The sequence below is a fragment of the Ruditapes philippinarum genome, unplaced genomic scaffold (assembly GCF_026571515.1).
Source record: "Ruditapes philippinarum isolate M1 unplaced genomic scaffold, ASM2657151v2 ctg3782_1_1_1_1, whole genome shotgun sequence".
In the NCBI taxonomy this organism is placed as follows: Eukaryota; Metazoa; Mollusca; class Bivalvia; order Venerida; family Veneridae; genus Ruditapes; species Ruditapes philippinarum.
Window position 1 is genome coordinate 57,260 of NW_026852385.1, and position 16,836 is coordinate 74,095.

Sequence of the window (16,836 nt, forward strand, 5' to 3'; positions counted from 1 at the left end):
CGGACATGTTGGCATCCTGTCGTGTAAAAGACAAGTCAAATGTTGAAAAAGCGTGGTCTTTTGAAGGAAACATTTACGTGAAATATGCATCACAGGGATTTGCTACGCAATTGCAATTAAACTACCGCTATTGGTTAAATCTTCCGTGGCCGGAAAAGGATAAAACACATGCTCAGGATTTAAGCAAAAGCCAAGGATACTCAACTACATCTAAACAGTCATATAGTTCTATGCCTCAAACAACAATCCAGACCCTTCCGCAGTATTCCAAACCAGGACTGTCTTATGCAGCCGCGGCCAAATGACCTATCACTTATTTTCAAAAAGAATATTATTTTCACAAACAAGTGAATCGTAACGTGATTAAAGTTAATTCCCTTTGACCGATTTCTTCATCCTGTATGCAGTATGTGCTATTTGTATCATAGTTTGGGGACCTTTCTGTTAAAAAGTGTCCGAGTTAAATCGTATACATATGCATGCACAGTGCGGTAACTGGAGTGCAGGTATCAGTTACCCGCACTCCAGATCATGCCCGTTGATTGGCTAATTTTTCCTGGGGTTTACATATTGTGACGGCAGAGAAAGGGAAAGCGGCAGAAATATCATATTCAGATGCTCGATCATTGGTTACTTTTTCCCGGGGTTTAAATTTGTGACAACAGGGAACGTGTTTTTATGTTTGACTATGATACAAAAGAGAAAGAACACCAAAACACTCGGCAATCTGATTCATACTCGGGGGCTACGCCCCCTCGTACAAATCAGATAGCCTCGTGTTTCGGTGCTCTTTCTATTACATAAACAATAAACTAAAATGATGACAACGACGAAGATCTTGTTTCTAATTACATATAAAAATACTAAAGTTCTCTTGTTTTTTTATGGTGTAGAATATTATCTTATTTCAGCCGTGGCTACCGACGCTGATGATAACTTGATATTGTTAATATTGTTTTTATTTCTTTCTTTTCTTTCCTTTTTGCCATCTGTCAAGTAGCTTTTTAAAAACCTGTCTATTTTGTTTATTCATACTATCTTTTTCACCTGTCGAGTAAATTGTCATTTGGTGGAAGCTACTCATCAATACTTTTTTGTCACATGTCGAGTATCTTTGACAATCAAATTGTATGTTGTTCTATTATACACATATTATCATTTTGTCACTTGTCTAGTAGCCTTTTTAAACGACCACCAATATTGTTTATACATGTACATTAAATCATTGTGTCACCTATCGAGTAGCTTTTAAAAGACCATCGGTGTTGTTTATACATATAATCATTGTGTGACCTATCGATTAGCTGTTTAAATGATTATCAATGTTTGTTTATACATACAATCAATCATTGTATGAACTGTCAAGTAGCTTTCTAAAAGAGATGGAAATTACAGATTGGAAATGATGCAAATACTTTTTGATCTGTTACATTTTTAAATGAAAGGGCTGCAAGCTCTGTGGTATTTTCTGACCTTTGCAATCTAAATCGTACTGTATATCTGTATGTATTTTCCTGTATTAGTTTATTTTTATATACTATAATTCACCTTGCATGGCACCGAGATGCAGCGACTGCGTTTTGATTTTTTACTTTAACAGTTTGAGTTTGATACATACGGAACTATGCATGACTAGAGTTGCATCAAAATTCATTTATGTTCATTGTTTTTGACAGCAACGCTTTATCCTTTTATCCTTGCATATCGTGGCTACTTCCTTAATAAAAAAAGTTGCCTCGACTGGGATTTGAACCCCAGACCTCTAACACCCTAAACGAGCGCGTTACCCTTGCACCACGAAAATGTTTAACGAAAACAGCCTGAATAAAATCAAATAATTCTAATTTTAGAATATCCATTCCCACAGATATATAAATCTTATATTTAGCTCCATGGTAATCCTTATTAATTTCGAGGTATTTTCTTCACGATAAACCTGTTGTCTAAAATTGATGTAAATAATTTAGCGAAAATCTTCTCCCCAAAACAGTCCGACATGTATATATTCCACTACTCGACAGTGTAATACGCTCTGAGGTAAAAAAAAATAGAATTGCCTCGACTAGGATTTGAACCATAGGCCTCTCACACCCTCAACGAGACCGCTTACCTCTGCACCACGGCGAAGTTATACATATGTACCTTGAATAAAAACGAATACATTATGTCATTCTAAATTGAGAATTTCCATTTCGTGTTTGTAATCCTTATTAATTTCGATGTATTTTGTTCACGATAAACCTGTTGTTTAACACTGATGAAAATAATTTAGCGAAAATCTTCTCGCCAAAACAGTCCGACGTGTATATATTCCACTACTCGACAGTCAGATTTATTTGTGTACTACGCTCTGGAGTATTCGGTAATCGACAAAGCTAAAAATAGCATTTTCATTGATTAAAATGATATTCATGATAATCTGAAGCTTTACGGAAATAGCCGAACATTTTTCATTGGGTAAAAAAGATATTCATCCGCGAAAGTTGTTATTGTAACCTCATATTTCTGTTGACTAATCTAAACTTTTAGTGCACTGTAATTCGTTAAATGCCTACATTAAAAATTATTCTTTCTTTTAAATTGCTGGTTTTTAAGCAGTTTTGAGTGAGAACTACTTTGCGTTGTTAGGACTGTGAGGAAATTTTGTGTTAGACCGTGAATGTTAGCTATGTATTTACTGATCTTACGATCAGAAAATACAAAAACAAAACAAAAACAAAACACAAAATATATAACAGAGAAAATTTGTTCCATACAAGTTCGAGATTTGTAGAGCAATATATTTTGTGTCCCAAACTGATATAATTCAGATTTTCTACTTTCAAGCACTTAAATACAGAATGAATTTTATGCCTAAATACTCTGGTCAAACTTGTAAATTAGTGTCCTTATCGATTAATTCCAACAAATGATATGTAAATAGAAAAAAAACTGTCAACGAAATATTTTTAAAATAAAACCAGGCAAATAAACTTCAAACATAATATATTTTACATTTGAGAATGCTATTTAGAAATGCTTCGTGTTATATCATAGTGGGCATATAGACAATAAAATATAAGTCATTTGTATTTTTATTTCTCTTGGATATGTCTCATTAAAAAAAAAATTTGGTTAAAATCATCAGCAATTAAAAGTGTATTTTTTAGATTTTTTTTATTTACAAGGTAAATATGTAGAGGCCAGAGCACATCGTTTTTATTTTAATTTAAATGTCACTTAAGCACTACAGTGTTTAGTTGTCCTTTTCAATTTCACACTAAATTCCATTTTCAACTGGTTTGCTTCTTACAATTGTATAGAATTTCTTACATGTATAATGTGTACTCCCTAATCGCCTGTCCAAAAATCAGAACAGGTGAAGCAGAATCTATTTTTAGAATAGCGAAGGTTAACTCATATCATGACCTAAAAAAATATGTAAACAAACCACAAGAATCGGAAGTAGAACTGATATTATAACTTCCTAATCATGAAAGACTACATGGCGGTAAAGTGTTGAAAACTCTCTTCTTACATGCATTTTCAAAAATAGATATTTATACTAACCATTGTACTGTATCTAATATAATATATTAATAACTGCTGAATATTCAGCTAAACCCGCAGTATGAGTCACGAAAATAGTTCTTCTTTTATTAATGCGCGAGTTATCCTAGAGTCACGAAAAACTTTTGATTTGTTAATAATAATGTTTTGTATAATGTAGAAATATTTATTTCCTACTAATAATGTCTTGGAACTCAGAGGTTACACCTTTATTGTAGTATAATTTGCTGTCCTACTTTTTCGACAGCGGTAAATCGTTTCGGCAGTAATTTGCATATTGCGCAATAATACTACGGGACTACAACGTTTTTATCAATAATATACGTTCATATTTTAACTTGGATAACTTAATTTGAAATTGGAAAGGCTAAATATGGAAGATTTTAAGATATCCAGACAAAGTATGGGAGTTTTGAAGGATCGAATTCATGTACTATTTCTTGGGCTGTTAATCGGTTTAGGACACATTGCGCGATAGTAGCCAACGAATTCCCATGTGTAGATGACTTAGCTCTGAACGCGCCTGAGGGCGCGTCCGTCGCAAAAATGTTTTTGACAACTTGCCAGCTTTTTACTACCGTACTTGTGACTATTTTTGAGTGTGCAGCAGTGCTCATTTTCAGCTGAAAAGGTTTGGATATTCATCTTAGTCATGATTCGAGTAAAGCGGATCGGAAATCATCTCTATGGTTAACTACACGTACAAATAGCTTGTTTTTGGTATGAATGCGCAGTCACAACGTCTAAGCTTATTTGATCAGATATATTATGCTGGACCACGAATTTACCAGTAGATAAACTTTAATTTGTACTTATATATTCAAACATTGCAGGAGCATGATAGGTTTTGTGTAAAATAGTGTACTTACATTTGTGTGTCTGGGTAAAACAAACTCCCTCAACGTAAGTTTTATTTCCAATTCTTGTTGGGCTTTCTTTAGGGATTCTTATTTGTCTATATTTTAGCTTTTATTTTTATAAGTATTCTATATACTATCATGCACATGTAATACAAATATGCAACGATTAAAAACAAGAAAACATGTTTAAAAATTGTTAGCAAGTTGTGACAAAGTGAGTTGCTTGACATATATGGCACTTATCCTAATTGTTAGTGCCATTAACACTTACCTTGCTAATGCGCTGTGCTCTGACTTTAAAACAGTCCGTTCAAAGTTTAAGAGGAATGAATATCAAAATACATGTGCAAAAATGTTCAAGGAACAGTAAGGTGTCTGGTCATCTTACACTAATGTAACGAGACTGCCTGGCTCTATATACTGGCGACAAAGGCTAATAATTTTTGTTGTCAGCAGGTTTTGGGTTAAAAAGTGTACATGAAAGAAAGATTAATGGGATCATTTCCTTGAAGAAACTAATTGAATAAAGTATTAGTATATTTAGCACCTTTCTTTATTAACAAGTTATTTGTAAAAAAATATAGTTTTCTTTATAATTACTTTATAACAAAGTCACATTTAATAATCTTTATTGACCAGCAAAATTTTTTTATCGTAGCTTCCGTTTCAATTTCCGGTCAGAATTCTTAGCCCACTTATTATACGACTATGACATTGATTAGTGTGTGACTTCTTTGCCTCAGACCTCTTTGTTTAAGTGCTTTAGACCGGATATGTTGCGCATGAATGGTCTTAATGAAAATATCATGACACTTCCTCTTTTAGTTAAAATATCACATACTACACAGGATTTACTGCAGAATAGTTTTCAAAATTTGATGCTATATATATATTACATTCGAGCTCGTTTTTTAAAAATGATATTATCAAATTAGTCGAATACTATTCTTATTCTTATCTAACTCATCATATGTCTTTTTCCCCAGGCATCAAGAGACATGTCAAGTCGAAACTTTCCCGTGATTGACGTTGCGGATATAAGTCTGCACCGGAAGTCACAAGATGTTGGCGCAGACGTCCTGGAAGCTGTTGGAAAAAGTATTTTGGGCGCGCTCTGCGAATTTGGTGTCTGCTTCATCAAGAATCATGGTATTGACCAGGGTTTCATTGATCAATATTTTGCTTTAGCAGAGGAATTCTTTAAACAGCCTAGAGAGATGAAAATGCAGTATATCAAGGGGCCGCAACGAGAATTCGGTTATTACCCATATGAACACGAAAATTTAAACACTCAACGACCAGGAGACTTGAAGGAATCCTTTAATTACCATCCTGTAGACGACCAGGCAGACTGGGAAAATAAAGAGTTTCATAAAGCTTGTAAAGAGTTATTTGATCGTTGTACAACCTTTGGAAACAATATCCTGGACGCGCTGTCTCTAGGCCTAGGTCTAAACCAGAGGTTTTTAAGGGATGCGCATAGATATATTGGTCAAATGAAAAATCTATCGGCTCTGAGAACACTGTTTTATCCACCATTACCTTCAGATATCTCGGTAAAACATGACCAAATTCGTCTGGGTGAACATTCTGATTATGGGACGGTTTCATTTTTATTTCAAGACGATGTTGGGGGACTAGAGGTCAACATGTCGGGTCATGGGATCGTACCAGTGACCCCTGTTCCCGGTACCATTGTCTTGTTCGCCGGAGATCTACTTCAACGATGGACTTCCGACTCAGTTGTCGCCATAAAGCACATGGTTAATATACCGGAAGTGGAATCCAAGAGAATGAAGACAAGGCAGTCGGCTGTGTTTTTCATAATTCCAGATAATGAATGTGTGGTTAAACCATTAGATGGCTCGGAGAAGTACGAACCAGTGGCATGTATCGATTATATGAATGCTAAATTGAAACCAACAGCTGGTATAACCTACTAGATATGTCATGCAAACTTTGTCACGTGATCAGGAACTTTATCCTCAGATGTGTGTCCCTGAGAGAACTTAACTTGCAAAATGGCTTTTACACAGTTGTTCCAGAAGCAGAAATGTGAACTGTTAGTATATACTTTTTTGATAGACCGGCATTCCAACACTATTTACATTATACCATATTCATTCTCTTTGCTAATTTTACAAATGGCTATAATTAAGTCAGAGTGAAGGCTAGAGTTATGGGTCTTGGACAGTGACCAACAATTAACACAATTCGTACATGTGTGAAGTTTATGGTGAATAATTTCAGTACTTAACGAGATAACATGTTTTTGATAATAAGGATATAACGGAGAATTAATATTTACAAATGTATAACTGCTAACAACAAAGACATTCTATAAAGGAATAACAAACCACTTGTGAAAAAGTCAATTTTTTTTAATTCTTTAACTGTTGTATATTTGTAAGAATTTTGTTCACTAAATACATACTTTCCATATTCAACATCTGACATCAATTTTCTATGCCAAAACAGCATCTGACATAATCTTTTTGTGCTTAACAACATCTGACATCAACTATTCTTTGTCATTATAGCATCTGTTATCATCTTTGACAAAAATAGCATCTGACATCATTTTTCTATGCTAAAAATAGATTCTTACATTATTTTGACACAAAAATAGCATCTGCCATTGACAGTAAACTTTCTATGCCAAAAAACATACGGTGCCAAAAATTTACATCTGACATAAAACTTAAGATGCACAAAAAAACAACATTTAACATAAAAATGAGATTCCATTATTTTGTCCAGTTTCATGACACAATACATGTTAACAATACTCATATGGTACTATAAAACGAAAATTAAAGAACTCGTTTAACAAAATGTATTCAATTGGAGGAAGTCCTTTCGCTACATGGTTACTAAATATAAGTATATCTAATCATTAATAGTGTATTAGAGACAGGGTGTTTGAAAGTTATACATCCAATTTATATCAATGAGAAAAAGTCTTATGAAAAAAATTGTATTCTATATCAATATCATATGATATGTGAAGGTAAAAAAACAATTTTAATATCAGCAAAGTTCATGGTAAATTAAAAGTAAATAATAAATAAGCTTTTAAAGCATAAATTTTCTAAATGTAGCACTTGTGTATTTTATTCAAGCATATTTTGAATTTCATTTTAAATTATGTATATACAAGAACTATGATAAAACATGAACATGTAAAATATTTCAACAAAATGTATTGTTCTACAATAGCACATTTAAACAAGACTACAATCTATTAGTATCCTAAAATATGGCTACCAGTTACATGTCACAGACTGTGTCCCATGAAGTACACAATTGTTATGTATATTTTATATTCAAAATCTGAACCAATCCATATTCCTAATTAATCACTAAATATCAACTAATTTCAGATAATATCCAAATGAAACTGAAGCTGCCCTGGAGTTCTTCTTTCGATAGGTTTCCGATTACCTATCTTTAGTATATTTTTGTCATGTGACACTGTGATGTCATTAATTGAAAAAAAAAAACACTCAATACCTGCCTCATTAGGATCTATAATCCCTAAAATACAATTTTTTTCCATCCCTCAGTCAAACAGTTTACTTGTTAAGGAAAACATGTCATGTAACAACTTGCATAACGTAAGACAAATTCTATTGATTTGTCATAATTTGTGATCATGATTATTTGTCAGAAATTTGTCATCCTGTTCATTTGTCAGAAATTTCTCATCATATTGATTTGTCAAGAATTTGTCATTATGTTTATTTTGTCAGAAATTTGAGGTTTACAAATATAAGATTACTCATTCACCCTCACAAAATATCAGATCTGTTCCATACATGTAGATAACACTACCATATAAAATAGAAACAACAAATGTATGAAGGAATGCTACGAAAATAAATACAAATGCTAAAATGTTGGTTTTTTTTTTTCGATTTCTCGCAAATACGGGAGATATTGGGCAAGAAAGTCTCTGAACATAAAAATAAATTTGGAATAAATAAGAAAAATAAACAACAAACCTATCCTGGGACTCCGTTGTCATAAATAAATATGGAAAAACATACACCTTAATCATTCTTAAGCGTTTATTGATTAATTCTGACACAATGATGTCAACATAAATTTTTTCAAGGGTTCAGGAATAACCCAGTTAACCTTTACAGCATTTTAAACATAATCCTTAAGACTTTAGAAATAGACATACTTTAGAAATAGACATACCTCCATATAAAACACGTAATTAAAGTTTTGATTTTCAAAAAATAATCAGCAACAACAATAGGAATATACGTTAATAACAAATATATAATATAGACAATACAATTCTCTTATACTGAAAAATTTGTTTTGTTTTATTGGTTTGATTGCTTAACCAAACTGACAGTTGACAGCAAAACTGTAGTTGCGGCGACAGCAAAACTGTAGTAATTTACATGAAATAAAGAAGGCCTTACAACTGTTTTGTTGTCAACCCTAGAAATAAACTAGGTAAAAAGTAATTTCTCATCTCTTATATTATAACCTATTGAGGCTGATTTGTTCATTCAATGTATATGATTTGTGTGGCAAGGTATAAAAATTTAAAAAAAACATGGTACTTATATTGTTTGTTCATATTTTTGTACATTTTGCCTTTACAAGTGGCAAGGTATACTTACTCAAACCACACATTATTATGCGACGGATGGCAAATTATCAAAAACAAATATTAAATGTCAAAAACTTTGGCATTTGATTTTGGACAGTAATTCTTATAGTCTTAAAATGCTTGTTTTAAAATGATTAAATCATTCTTTATATATATTCTATATTAAACAAATGACTTGTTACTGACAAGTCTGGTGAAAAATATCAAACAAAATTTCAATAAAAAGTGAAAATGATGAAAAATTTTAATCATAAACTTAGTAATAAGGTTTGACATAACAATAGACAGCTACAACTAAAATGGCTACTACTGAATAAACATACAAAACATAGGTTGAAGCAATACTGGTTTAACACATAATAATACATTAAAGAAATGCTAGTAGACAACAGACTGAAAAGGAAAAATTGTCTTAACTATTCTAAGGCATTTAATTAACTTTCCGTTCAGTTTTAAATTACAACTGCAGGACATCCAAGAATTAATTTAATTATGAAGAAAGCAAGATTTACTTCTTAGAATTTACAAAGTGTAAGTGTGCATCCCATACTTTCTTTTAGAAGTTGGCAAAAACTTTCAATGCTACAAAAGAAATATGTTGGAACATATTTAACTTATTATCAATAAAACAAAGTCAAACTTTAAGCTTAAGAACATACATCTCTTACTCTCAAACAAGAAAACCACATGCCGTGTTAACACTCATCTGTTAAAAATTCTAAGTTAAAAAGGGACATACCACCAAAATTAAACACTGATTTTTTTTAGAATTATGCCCCTTGTTTAACAAGATAAGCAAGTATTCTAAGTTTCATTGTTGATTACTTTTGAAATGTTTGAATAATGGGCTACAGTAAACATTTTGCATGATTATAACTAGACAACAATGATAGTAGCTGGACTATTTCTTCAAAACAGATGCGCTAAACATTACATCTTTTTCAGTTAATTAAAAAGAAAACATCAACAATATGATATCATGTATTTAACACATGTACACCTAGCCAAAGACATCCATCAAATGACATATTATATTTAGACACAAGCTTGTTTCGTTATGATGTTAAAATGATATTATTGCCAATTATAATAGTAATACAACACTAACAAAATCTTTGAGCTATTATTTGGCAGTCAACTGTCCAACATAGTCACTAAAATTGAAGTACAAAATTTATCATTCACACACATATCCCTTAAAAGGAGCTCCACCAAGGTCCGAAAGTCTAAAAACATAAAATTTTTACATGGTTCAACTGGTGCAAATAATATGGAAAATATGCAGAAGACAATAAAAATTATAATAAACAAATTAATGTTTTATGCCATATATGGCTTTGAATTAAAAGCATTGTTATTCTTTTCTTTTTGTCATTTAGGACAATTTAAATTATTTTTATAAAAAAAGGCGGAATAATCAAATGATCTGAAATATTTTTGCACAAGCTTTAGGTCCAGACCTATATCTAATAGTACACAAATCTCGGAAATAATTAACTCAGTTTCATCATGTAAAAATGAAAACCACAGTGGAGTCCCTTTAACATTATTGAAACAAGCCTTTCTTCATGCTACACTAAATCTATTTACAATTTTTCTTAATGTTCGCACCTGATACCTATATAAGAAACAAGGATAGCTTCACACTTGTGTTATAATCTAATGTCTATATACTTGTTGGCATTTTAAAAGCAAAATGTATCAAAAACTTCAATAAACTGTAAACTAACCATAAATGACTATCAAATTAAACTAAGTGCACAGACACTTGTAATCTCTATATAAAGTAAAAATCTTATGAATGACCATGATTAATGCAGGGATGTCATAAATTTTTGTGTCAACATCAAATATAGAAATTTGTTTATACCAATAAAAATATTTCTAAATAGCCTATGAAAAAATAGGACTTACAAAATTGACCACAAAATATTAAGTTTTTTTTGTAAAATAAATATTTTTGTTTGTTCATCAACATGATCCAACCTTACTTAAGGTATATAACAATATCAATCCCCAATAAAGTCTCAAGTCATAAGTATCAAACATTGTGCAATATTTTAAATCCTAAAAGACACTGTGTATTGTCTAAAATCCTATATGAAAATATGGTATCATTTTTACAAAAATTAATAATCCATTCCAAAAATATACAAACTTTCAATAACAAATAAGAATAAAGCCTTACTAACAGCTCGTATTATGTGAAAAAAAAAAATAGTCCTGTATGTTAAATTACTCTGGCCAGTCCCACACTTCGGGCTCGAACGATTCATAAGCTGTTGAGTACATCTGATCCCATATATGAGCTTTTTTATCCTCCGGTTCCGGGTACAATGAGGCGAGTTCTTTTTCGTAAACATACTCTCCGAGTTCTGTTGCTATCTTATGAGAGACCTCTTGGATTTGGCTCAGTGGTGGGTAAACACGACCTTCTGCAAGATGTTGATCTGTTACAAGGCTTGCACATGTCTGTAAGGGACAAAATAGAAATTATTTTCATTGTTTGATTTGAAAAATTAAAATGCAGTAATGTCACTCATTAGAACTTACTAAGATTTATGTTTTACAGTTATACAGTAAACTTCACTTATAGCGAACACGGTTATAGCGAACTTCCGGTTATAGGGAACAATTTATTTTGGCCCGAATTTTGCCCTTCTTTTTTAATATAAAAATATATGGTTATAGCGAACACGGTTATAAGGAATTATCGCTTATAAGGAACTCATTTCTAAGTCCCAATTTAGTTAATACTACAGAAAATTACACTTTTATAACGAACTCCAAAATATTGGCTATTCGTAAATAGATCCCGCATTTTCAACTTTCGTTTTCATTCGCACGGATGAAAACTCGGGCGAATGTATGTACTTCAATACATCTATTCAAATGAATTTGTATAGTTTTCTATTTAGGATATGTTTAGCATGAGCTCTTTTCACCAAGATAAAACGGTTATTTATTTATTTTCTTCAATAGTTTTGCTCGAGTAAAATAATTAAAATAATTTATAATCGGTTTTCAACATAATCATGCATGCTTGCAAGCATGATCCATTGCAAACTGCAAAGTACGCTTGATTTAACTGAAAAGAAATCTATATCTTACATTAGTAAAAGTCACCCTTAAATTATAATAGAAGATATTCAATATTAAAGGAAGGAAAAATCGAAAATCTTGTTTATTCGAAAACGAAAAGAGTTTAGAAACAAAATATAATAATTATATTTTATGTGAAATTGAGATAGGGAGTAAAACTAAAACTGAAATAGCAATGATTTTCAAATTCCAAAAAGTACGCTCTCGGGTATTGTGTCTAAAATATAAATAAATGACTAATATTTCTATTTCTTAATCAAATGGCGGACAATGATAAACAATCAGTTCGTTATATGTAAATCTATTCGCTATAAAAACTCCTGATACAAGGAACTTATTCTCTATATGCTTACAAGGAACACCGGATATAAGGAACAGGTTTTGAATGTCCCAGTGAGTTCGTTATAAGCGGAGTTTACTGTACACAGTTAATTCTTTCAACAATCATTCAACTTGATGCATAGCCATACAATTTTCTTCTTATATTTAAAGATTCAAATCGTGGTCATAATTCAAATGGCATTAGGCCTATCCAATACAAGAGCAATCAGTGATCAGGTGTCGCCTCAGTATAACCAATTGCATGTTGCAGATTAAGAGTAGCAGGAGACACAAAAATAATGAACTGCAAAAAGTGTTTTTATTCAAGGGCAATAACTCAGCCAAAAATCCTTCAAACGAAAACCCATGTAATATGTGCAAGTACTTGAGCTACAGATCAATCGTGTAAAGTTTCAAAGAATATTTAAGAAAAGAACTGTTAAACGGAGAACACTGACTTTGACCACCATCTACAGTACCGTATAAGTGGTTTTTTCTGCGGGCTCCAAATTCTGCGGTTTTTCAAAATTTTGGCATGTTTTTATTTCTGCGAACTTTATTTCTGCGGCACATCGTTTGGACCAAACGTGATTTAAATTCAAAAACAAAAATATGGAGAAATATTCTGCGGTTTTTATTTCTGCGGTTCTAATACTGACCGCAGAAAACGCAGAAATAAAGTCACCGCAGAAAAAACCACTTATACGGTATAACTGATTACAAAATGTACTGAATATATCATACCTGTGCAGCTTTCAAGAAGATAGATTCTGGAATATGCCTAACTTGGAAGGCTATTAGACCTAGTGCAACCCCTGGGAAGATGTACGCATTGTTACCCTGACCAGGGTAAAACTTTTGTCCATTCACTGTGACTGGGTCAAATGGACTGCCACTTGCAAACACACAACGTCCCTGTGAGGAAATAGATTTGTAATAAATATAATGAACTGCATATCAATACTAAATAAATGCTTTGAGAAAGTTTCTTTTTCTGTCAAGCAAATTAAAACATTCGTCAATTTTGAATCACTGGAAACATATTTTAAGTGTTAAAATATATCTCATATGAGAAAGATATCTTCATAATAGAAGTTACAATTACTGGCAGCAAACTATTACAAGGATACAGAATAGGAACAACAACTTTTCATAAACCTTTGAAAACTAAAAAGTTCTAGGACATAACCAGAGACTGAATATACATGTATTTTCAGAGCATCACCACTTGGAAGACACGTATAGCTCCTAAATTCTACTAGCAGACGACATTTTCTTTACTATCCATGCTGCAAATTCTACTAGTAAATATGAGTGAATGTTTGAAATTTTCCACATATTGGCACAATGACAATTATTGATTTTTTTTTAAAAAATTTAGCTGATATTCACTGATCAAAGTGTCAGAGATTTAAGGAGACGAGTTAATACATACCTCAGTGATATTGTAAGCCTCTTCCGCTGTACATTCTGCCATACTTGTTGGATTAGAGAGAGCAAAGATGATTGGTCTCTCATTAAACGATGCCATGTCTCGCAGAATAGTCTCTGTAAATGCTCCAGGCACGGCAGCTGCACCTGTAATAAATAGCACAAATCATCAATGAATTGTTACATAACTGAATAATGGATTATGATTGAATTGCAATATAATTGAAAAATAAGAAATCACATGATTGAAGTGTTCACAGATGCCCCAACATCTCACACTATTGGTAGTCTACAGACATGCCAGTGTGACATATTTACAAGGTAAAATCTACAGTTAGTGGGTGCACTCTGAATGCCGTACCAGTACTAGTTGTTCCTGCAACTGATCTCATAAATGATAAAATTAACTCTTGACTTGCTGAAAACCAGAAATAGGCTTTCCCAGCAGTATAGAGCTCAGCAAACCTTCACATCTGTGCAAGCTAACCAAGCTTGATCCTGTCAGTTCCTCAATATTTAAGTCTGTGTATTAAAATCCCTTAATTTTCAAGTAACTCAATTCAAAGAAGGACAAACCATTCCACAAATCCAGCAAGTAAAGGGTTGTATACCTATTAATGCTGTTGGTTTAATCTCCTTGACAACATCTTCTAGTTTATCTATTGGTTTAAAATCCTTGGCGAAATCTTTCTTATGACCCGAAACTCCTCCCTTTGGCCTGTTGTTAACAATAAGACCTTTGGAATCAACCATCCAAATCTTGCTGCGGGCCTCCTCTATTGGTGTACCTTCTGCTTCCATAGCCAATGAGATCAAGTTGGCAATACCAATATTGGCCTGTAGGTTAAAAATATAATATATTCCTTAAGTATCTTGTGATGAAAACAATGAATAATCATATCTCAAATAAACAAAGATCAAACAAAAATTTAATGATCCCATCAAAATATTCCAACAGCTATTCTAACTGTAAGCCAGTTATGGGCAATTGAATATAACCATGAAACCGGTGAACTTTAAGATCAGCTGGCACAATCATGCCCTCTGATCATTGTTTTTGTTTTTTCAGTTAGTACATATTTCAAAAATTTCTCCTTTAATTAAGTAATGGTTTTGTCCAGTTTGAAAGATGGACAAGTCCATTTAACATATTTATCGTAGTGAGGGTTAAATGAATTTTGCCACTTGCTTTCAAATGCATTTATAACATCATTCTGACAGTTATGACTAGTTTATACTAATTAACTTAAGTTCAGCTGAGTTGAAAGCTATATTCATCTTCCTATATAAACCACTATTACCCTGATTTCATGTACCCAAACACAGTTGCACCCTTTAACTTTTACATGTCCAAAACAAGGATCACAAAATTACTAATAGTATAAATTATTATTGTATTTCAACAACTTACTTCGCCAGCTCCCTGCATGACAAACACATTGTCTGACAGTTTCTTGCCAGTGATTCTCAAAGAAGCAAAAATACCAGCTGCTGCAACAGAGGCTGTGCCTGTAAGAAAAAAAAGTCACTCTAATAGCCTGCAACAACTATTTTCAATGTTTTTCTTCATTTTTTTCTCTTCCAAGCAGCATTGTAGGGAGAAGATAATAAAAAGTCCTTCTATGGTGTTAACCACTGTTTTTTTCAGCCCAGCTGAATAAAGTATTACACAAAGTGCAATGGCATGCCAATAAATATTTGATGGATCCATTTTTCAAAATAGACAGTTTGTTTGGAATCTACATGTACAAGCAATCTTCACAGTATTTTAGACATTTATCTTCAGACAGTCAATCATAGTTACATTTTCAATGTTGTTTGTTTGTTTGATTGGGTTTTAGGTCACACCGACACAGTATAGGTCATATGGGGACGTTCCAGCTTTACTGGTGGAGGAAGATCTCAGGCGCCCTTCCGTACATTATTTCTGGCACGAACAGACACCTGAGTAGAACCACCGATGTTCCTTAAACTAGCTAGATAGCTTCCTCACATGAAAGAATCCAAATTTCCTGTCGGGATTCGACCCACTGCGGTGAAGGGCAAGACTTTAGTGGTTTGAAGTCAACGACCGTAACCACTCGGTCACGGACGCCCCATCATTTTCAATGTAAAATTAAGAATGTCTTCAAGCAATCATCAGGGGTGAATGTTCTGCATTATACATTGTGAAGATTGAGTGTAAAAGAAGCCTGTCAAGTTAATTTCATGTCTAAAATTGTGAATATTCATACAATAATTTAAGTGACTATAATAACAATGACTATGGCAAAACCATGACATCTTTACCCCTTTTTGACCAATGAATCATATTTCAATACTTCCTGAATGAAACAGACTATCCTAATGTGTAAGATTTTATGCTCCAGAATAAATATTTAGTCACGTTTGAGGCTATTAGTGGTAACCCTGAGTATGTAATCGTCACAACACATACCTTGAATATCGTCATTGAACACACAGTATTTATGTCTGTACTTTTCCAACAGAGTGAATGCATTGTTGTTACCAAAGTCTTCAAACTGTATCAGAGTTGTCTGCCCATATCTGTCAACAAATAATCCATTTATAACTTCTGCTATGGAAAGTAGAATTAAATAATTAACAAGATAATTTGATCTTAAAATCAGCATTAATGTTGAAAACTGTAAAGTACATGTATATACAAAAGGAAGGCATTCCATATTACAGGAATCTTACACTAGCTGAAGGCACAAACCAGAGTAATTAACTTGAGGGTAACTGTTACAGGTGGTTCTGCCATGTTTCTACTGTACAGTTACCCAAAAGCTAGATATTCGTATCTGTGGCCTCAGGAAGTGTTAAGATTCCTTTCCTTACACAGAACAAATTAATCATAGATATTCAAGAATATCAATAACTTATATTCATTTTTCACGACATTCTTATAGTGGTGAACACACTCAAACTTTTATTAAT

The 16,836-nt window shown here is 32.6% G+C and overlaps 2 protein-coding genes across 2 annotated transcripts in view; one reads left to right on the forward strand and one right to left on the reverse strand.

The window, feature by feature from the left end:
• The first annotated feature begins 4,307 nt into the window (after positions 1-4,307).
• On the forward strand, positions 4,308-6,558 carry LOC132758617 (uncharacterized). Its single transcript, XM_060750312.1, has 2 exons — positions 4,308-4,452; positions 5,396-6,558. The coding sequence occupies exon 2, from the start codon at positions 5,408-5,410 to the stop codon at positions 6,350-6,352; it is 945 nt and encodes a 314-aa protein (XP_060606295.1). The 5' UTR covers positions 4,308-4,452; positions 5,396-5,407; the 3' UTR covers positions 6,353-6,558.
• Positions 6,559-6,908: 350 nt separating this feature from the next.
• Positions 6,909-16,836, reverse strand: part of LOC132758596 (NADP-dependent malic enzyme-like) — a 47,736-nt gene continuing 37,808 nt past the window's right edge. The window contains exons 7-12 of the mRNA XM_060750292.1: positions 16,334-16,443; positions 15,308-15,405; positions 14,508-14,733; positions 13,901-14,043; positions 13,210-13,380; positions 6,909-11,514 (exon numbers count right to left, since the gene is read on the reverse strand). Of these exons, the coding sequence (XP_060606275.1) occupies positions 11,278-11,514; positions 13,210-13,380; positions 13,901-14,043; positions 14,508-14,733; positions 15,308-15,405; positions 16,334-16,443 (985 nt within the window). The 3' untranslated portion in view covers positions 6,909-11,277. The remainder of the gene's footprint in view (positions 11,515-13,209; positions 13,381-13,900; positions 14,044-14,507; positions 14,734-15,307; positions 15,406-16,333; positions 16,444-16,836) is intronic.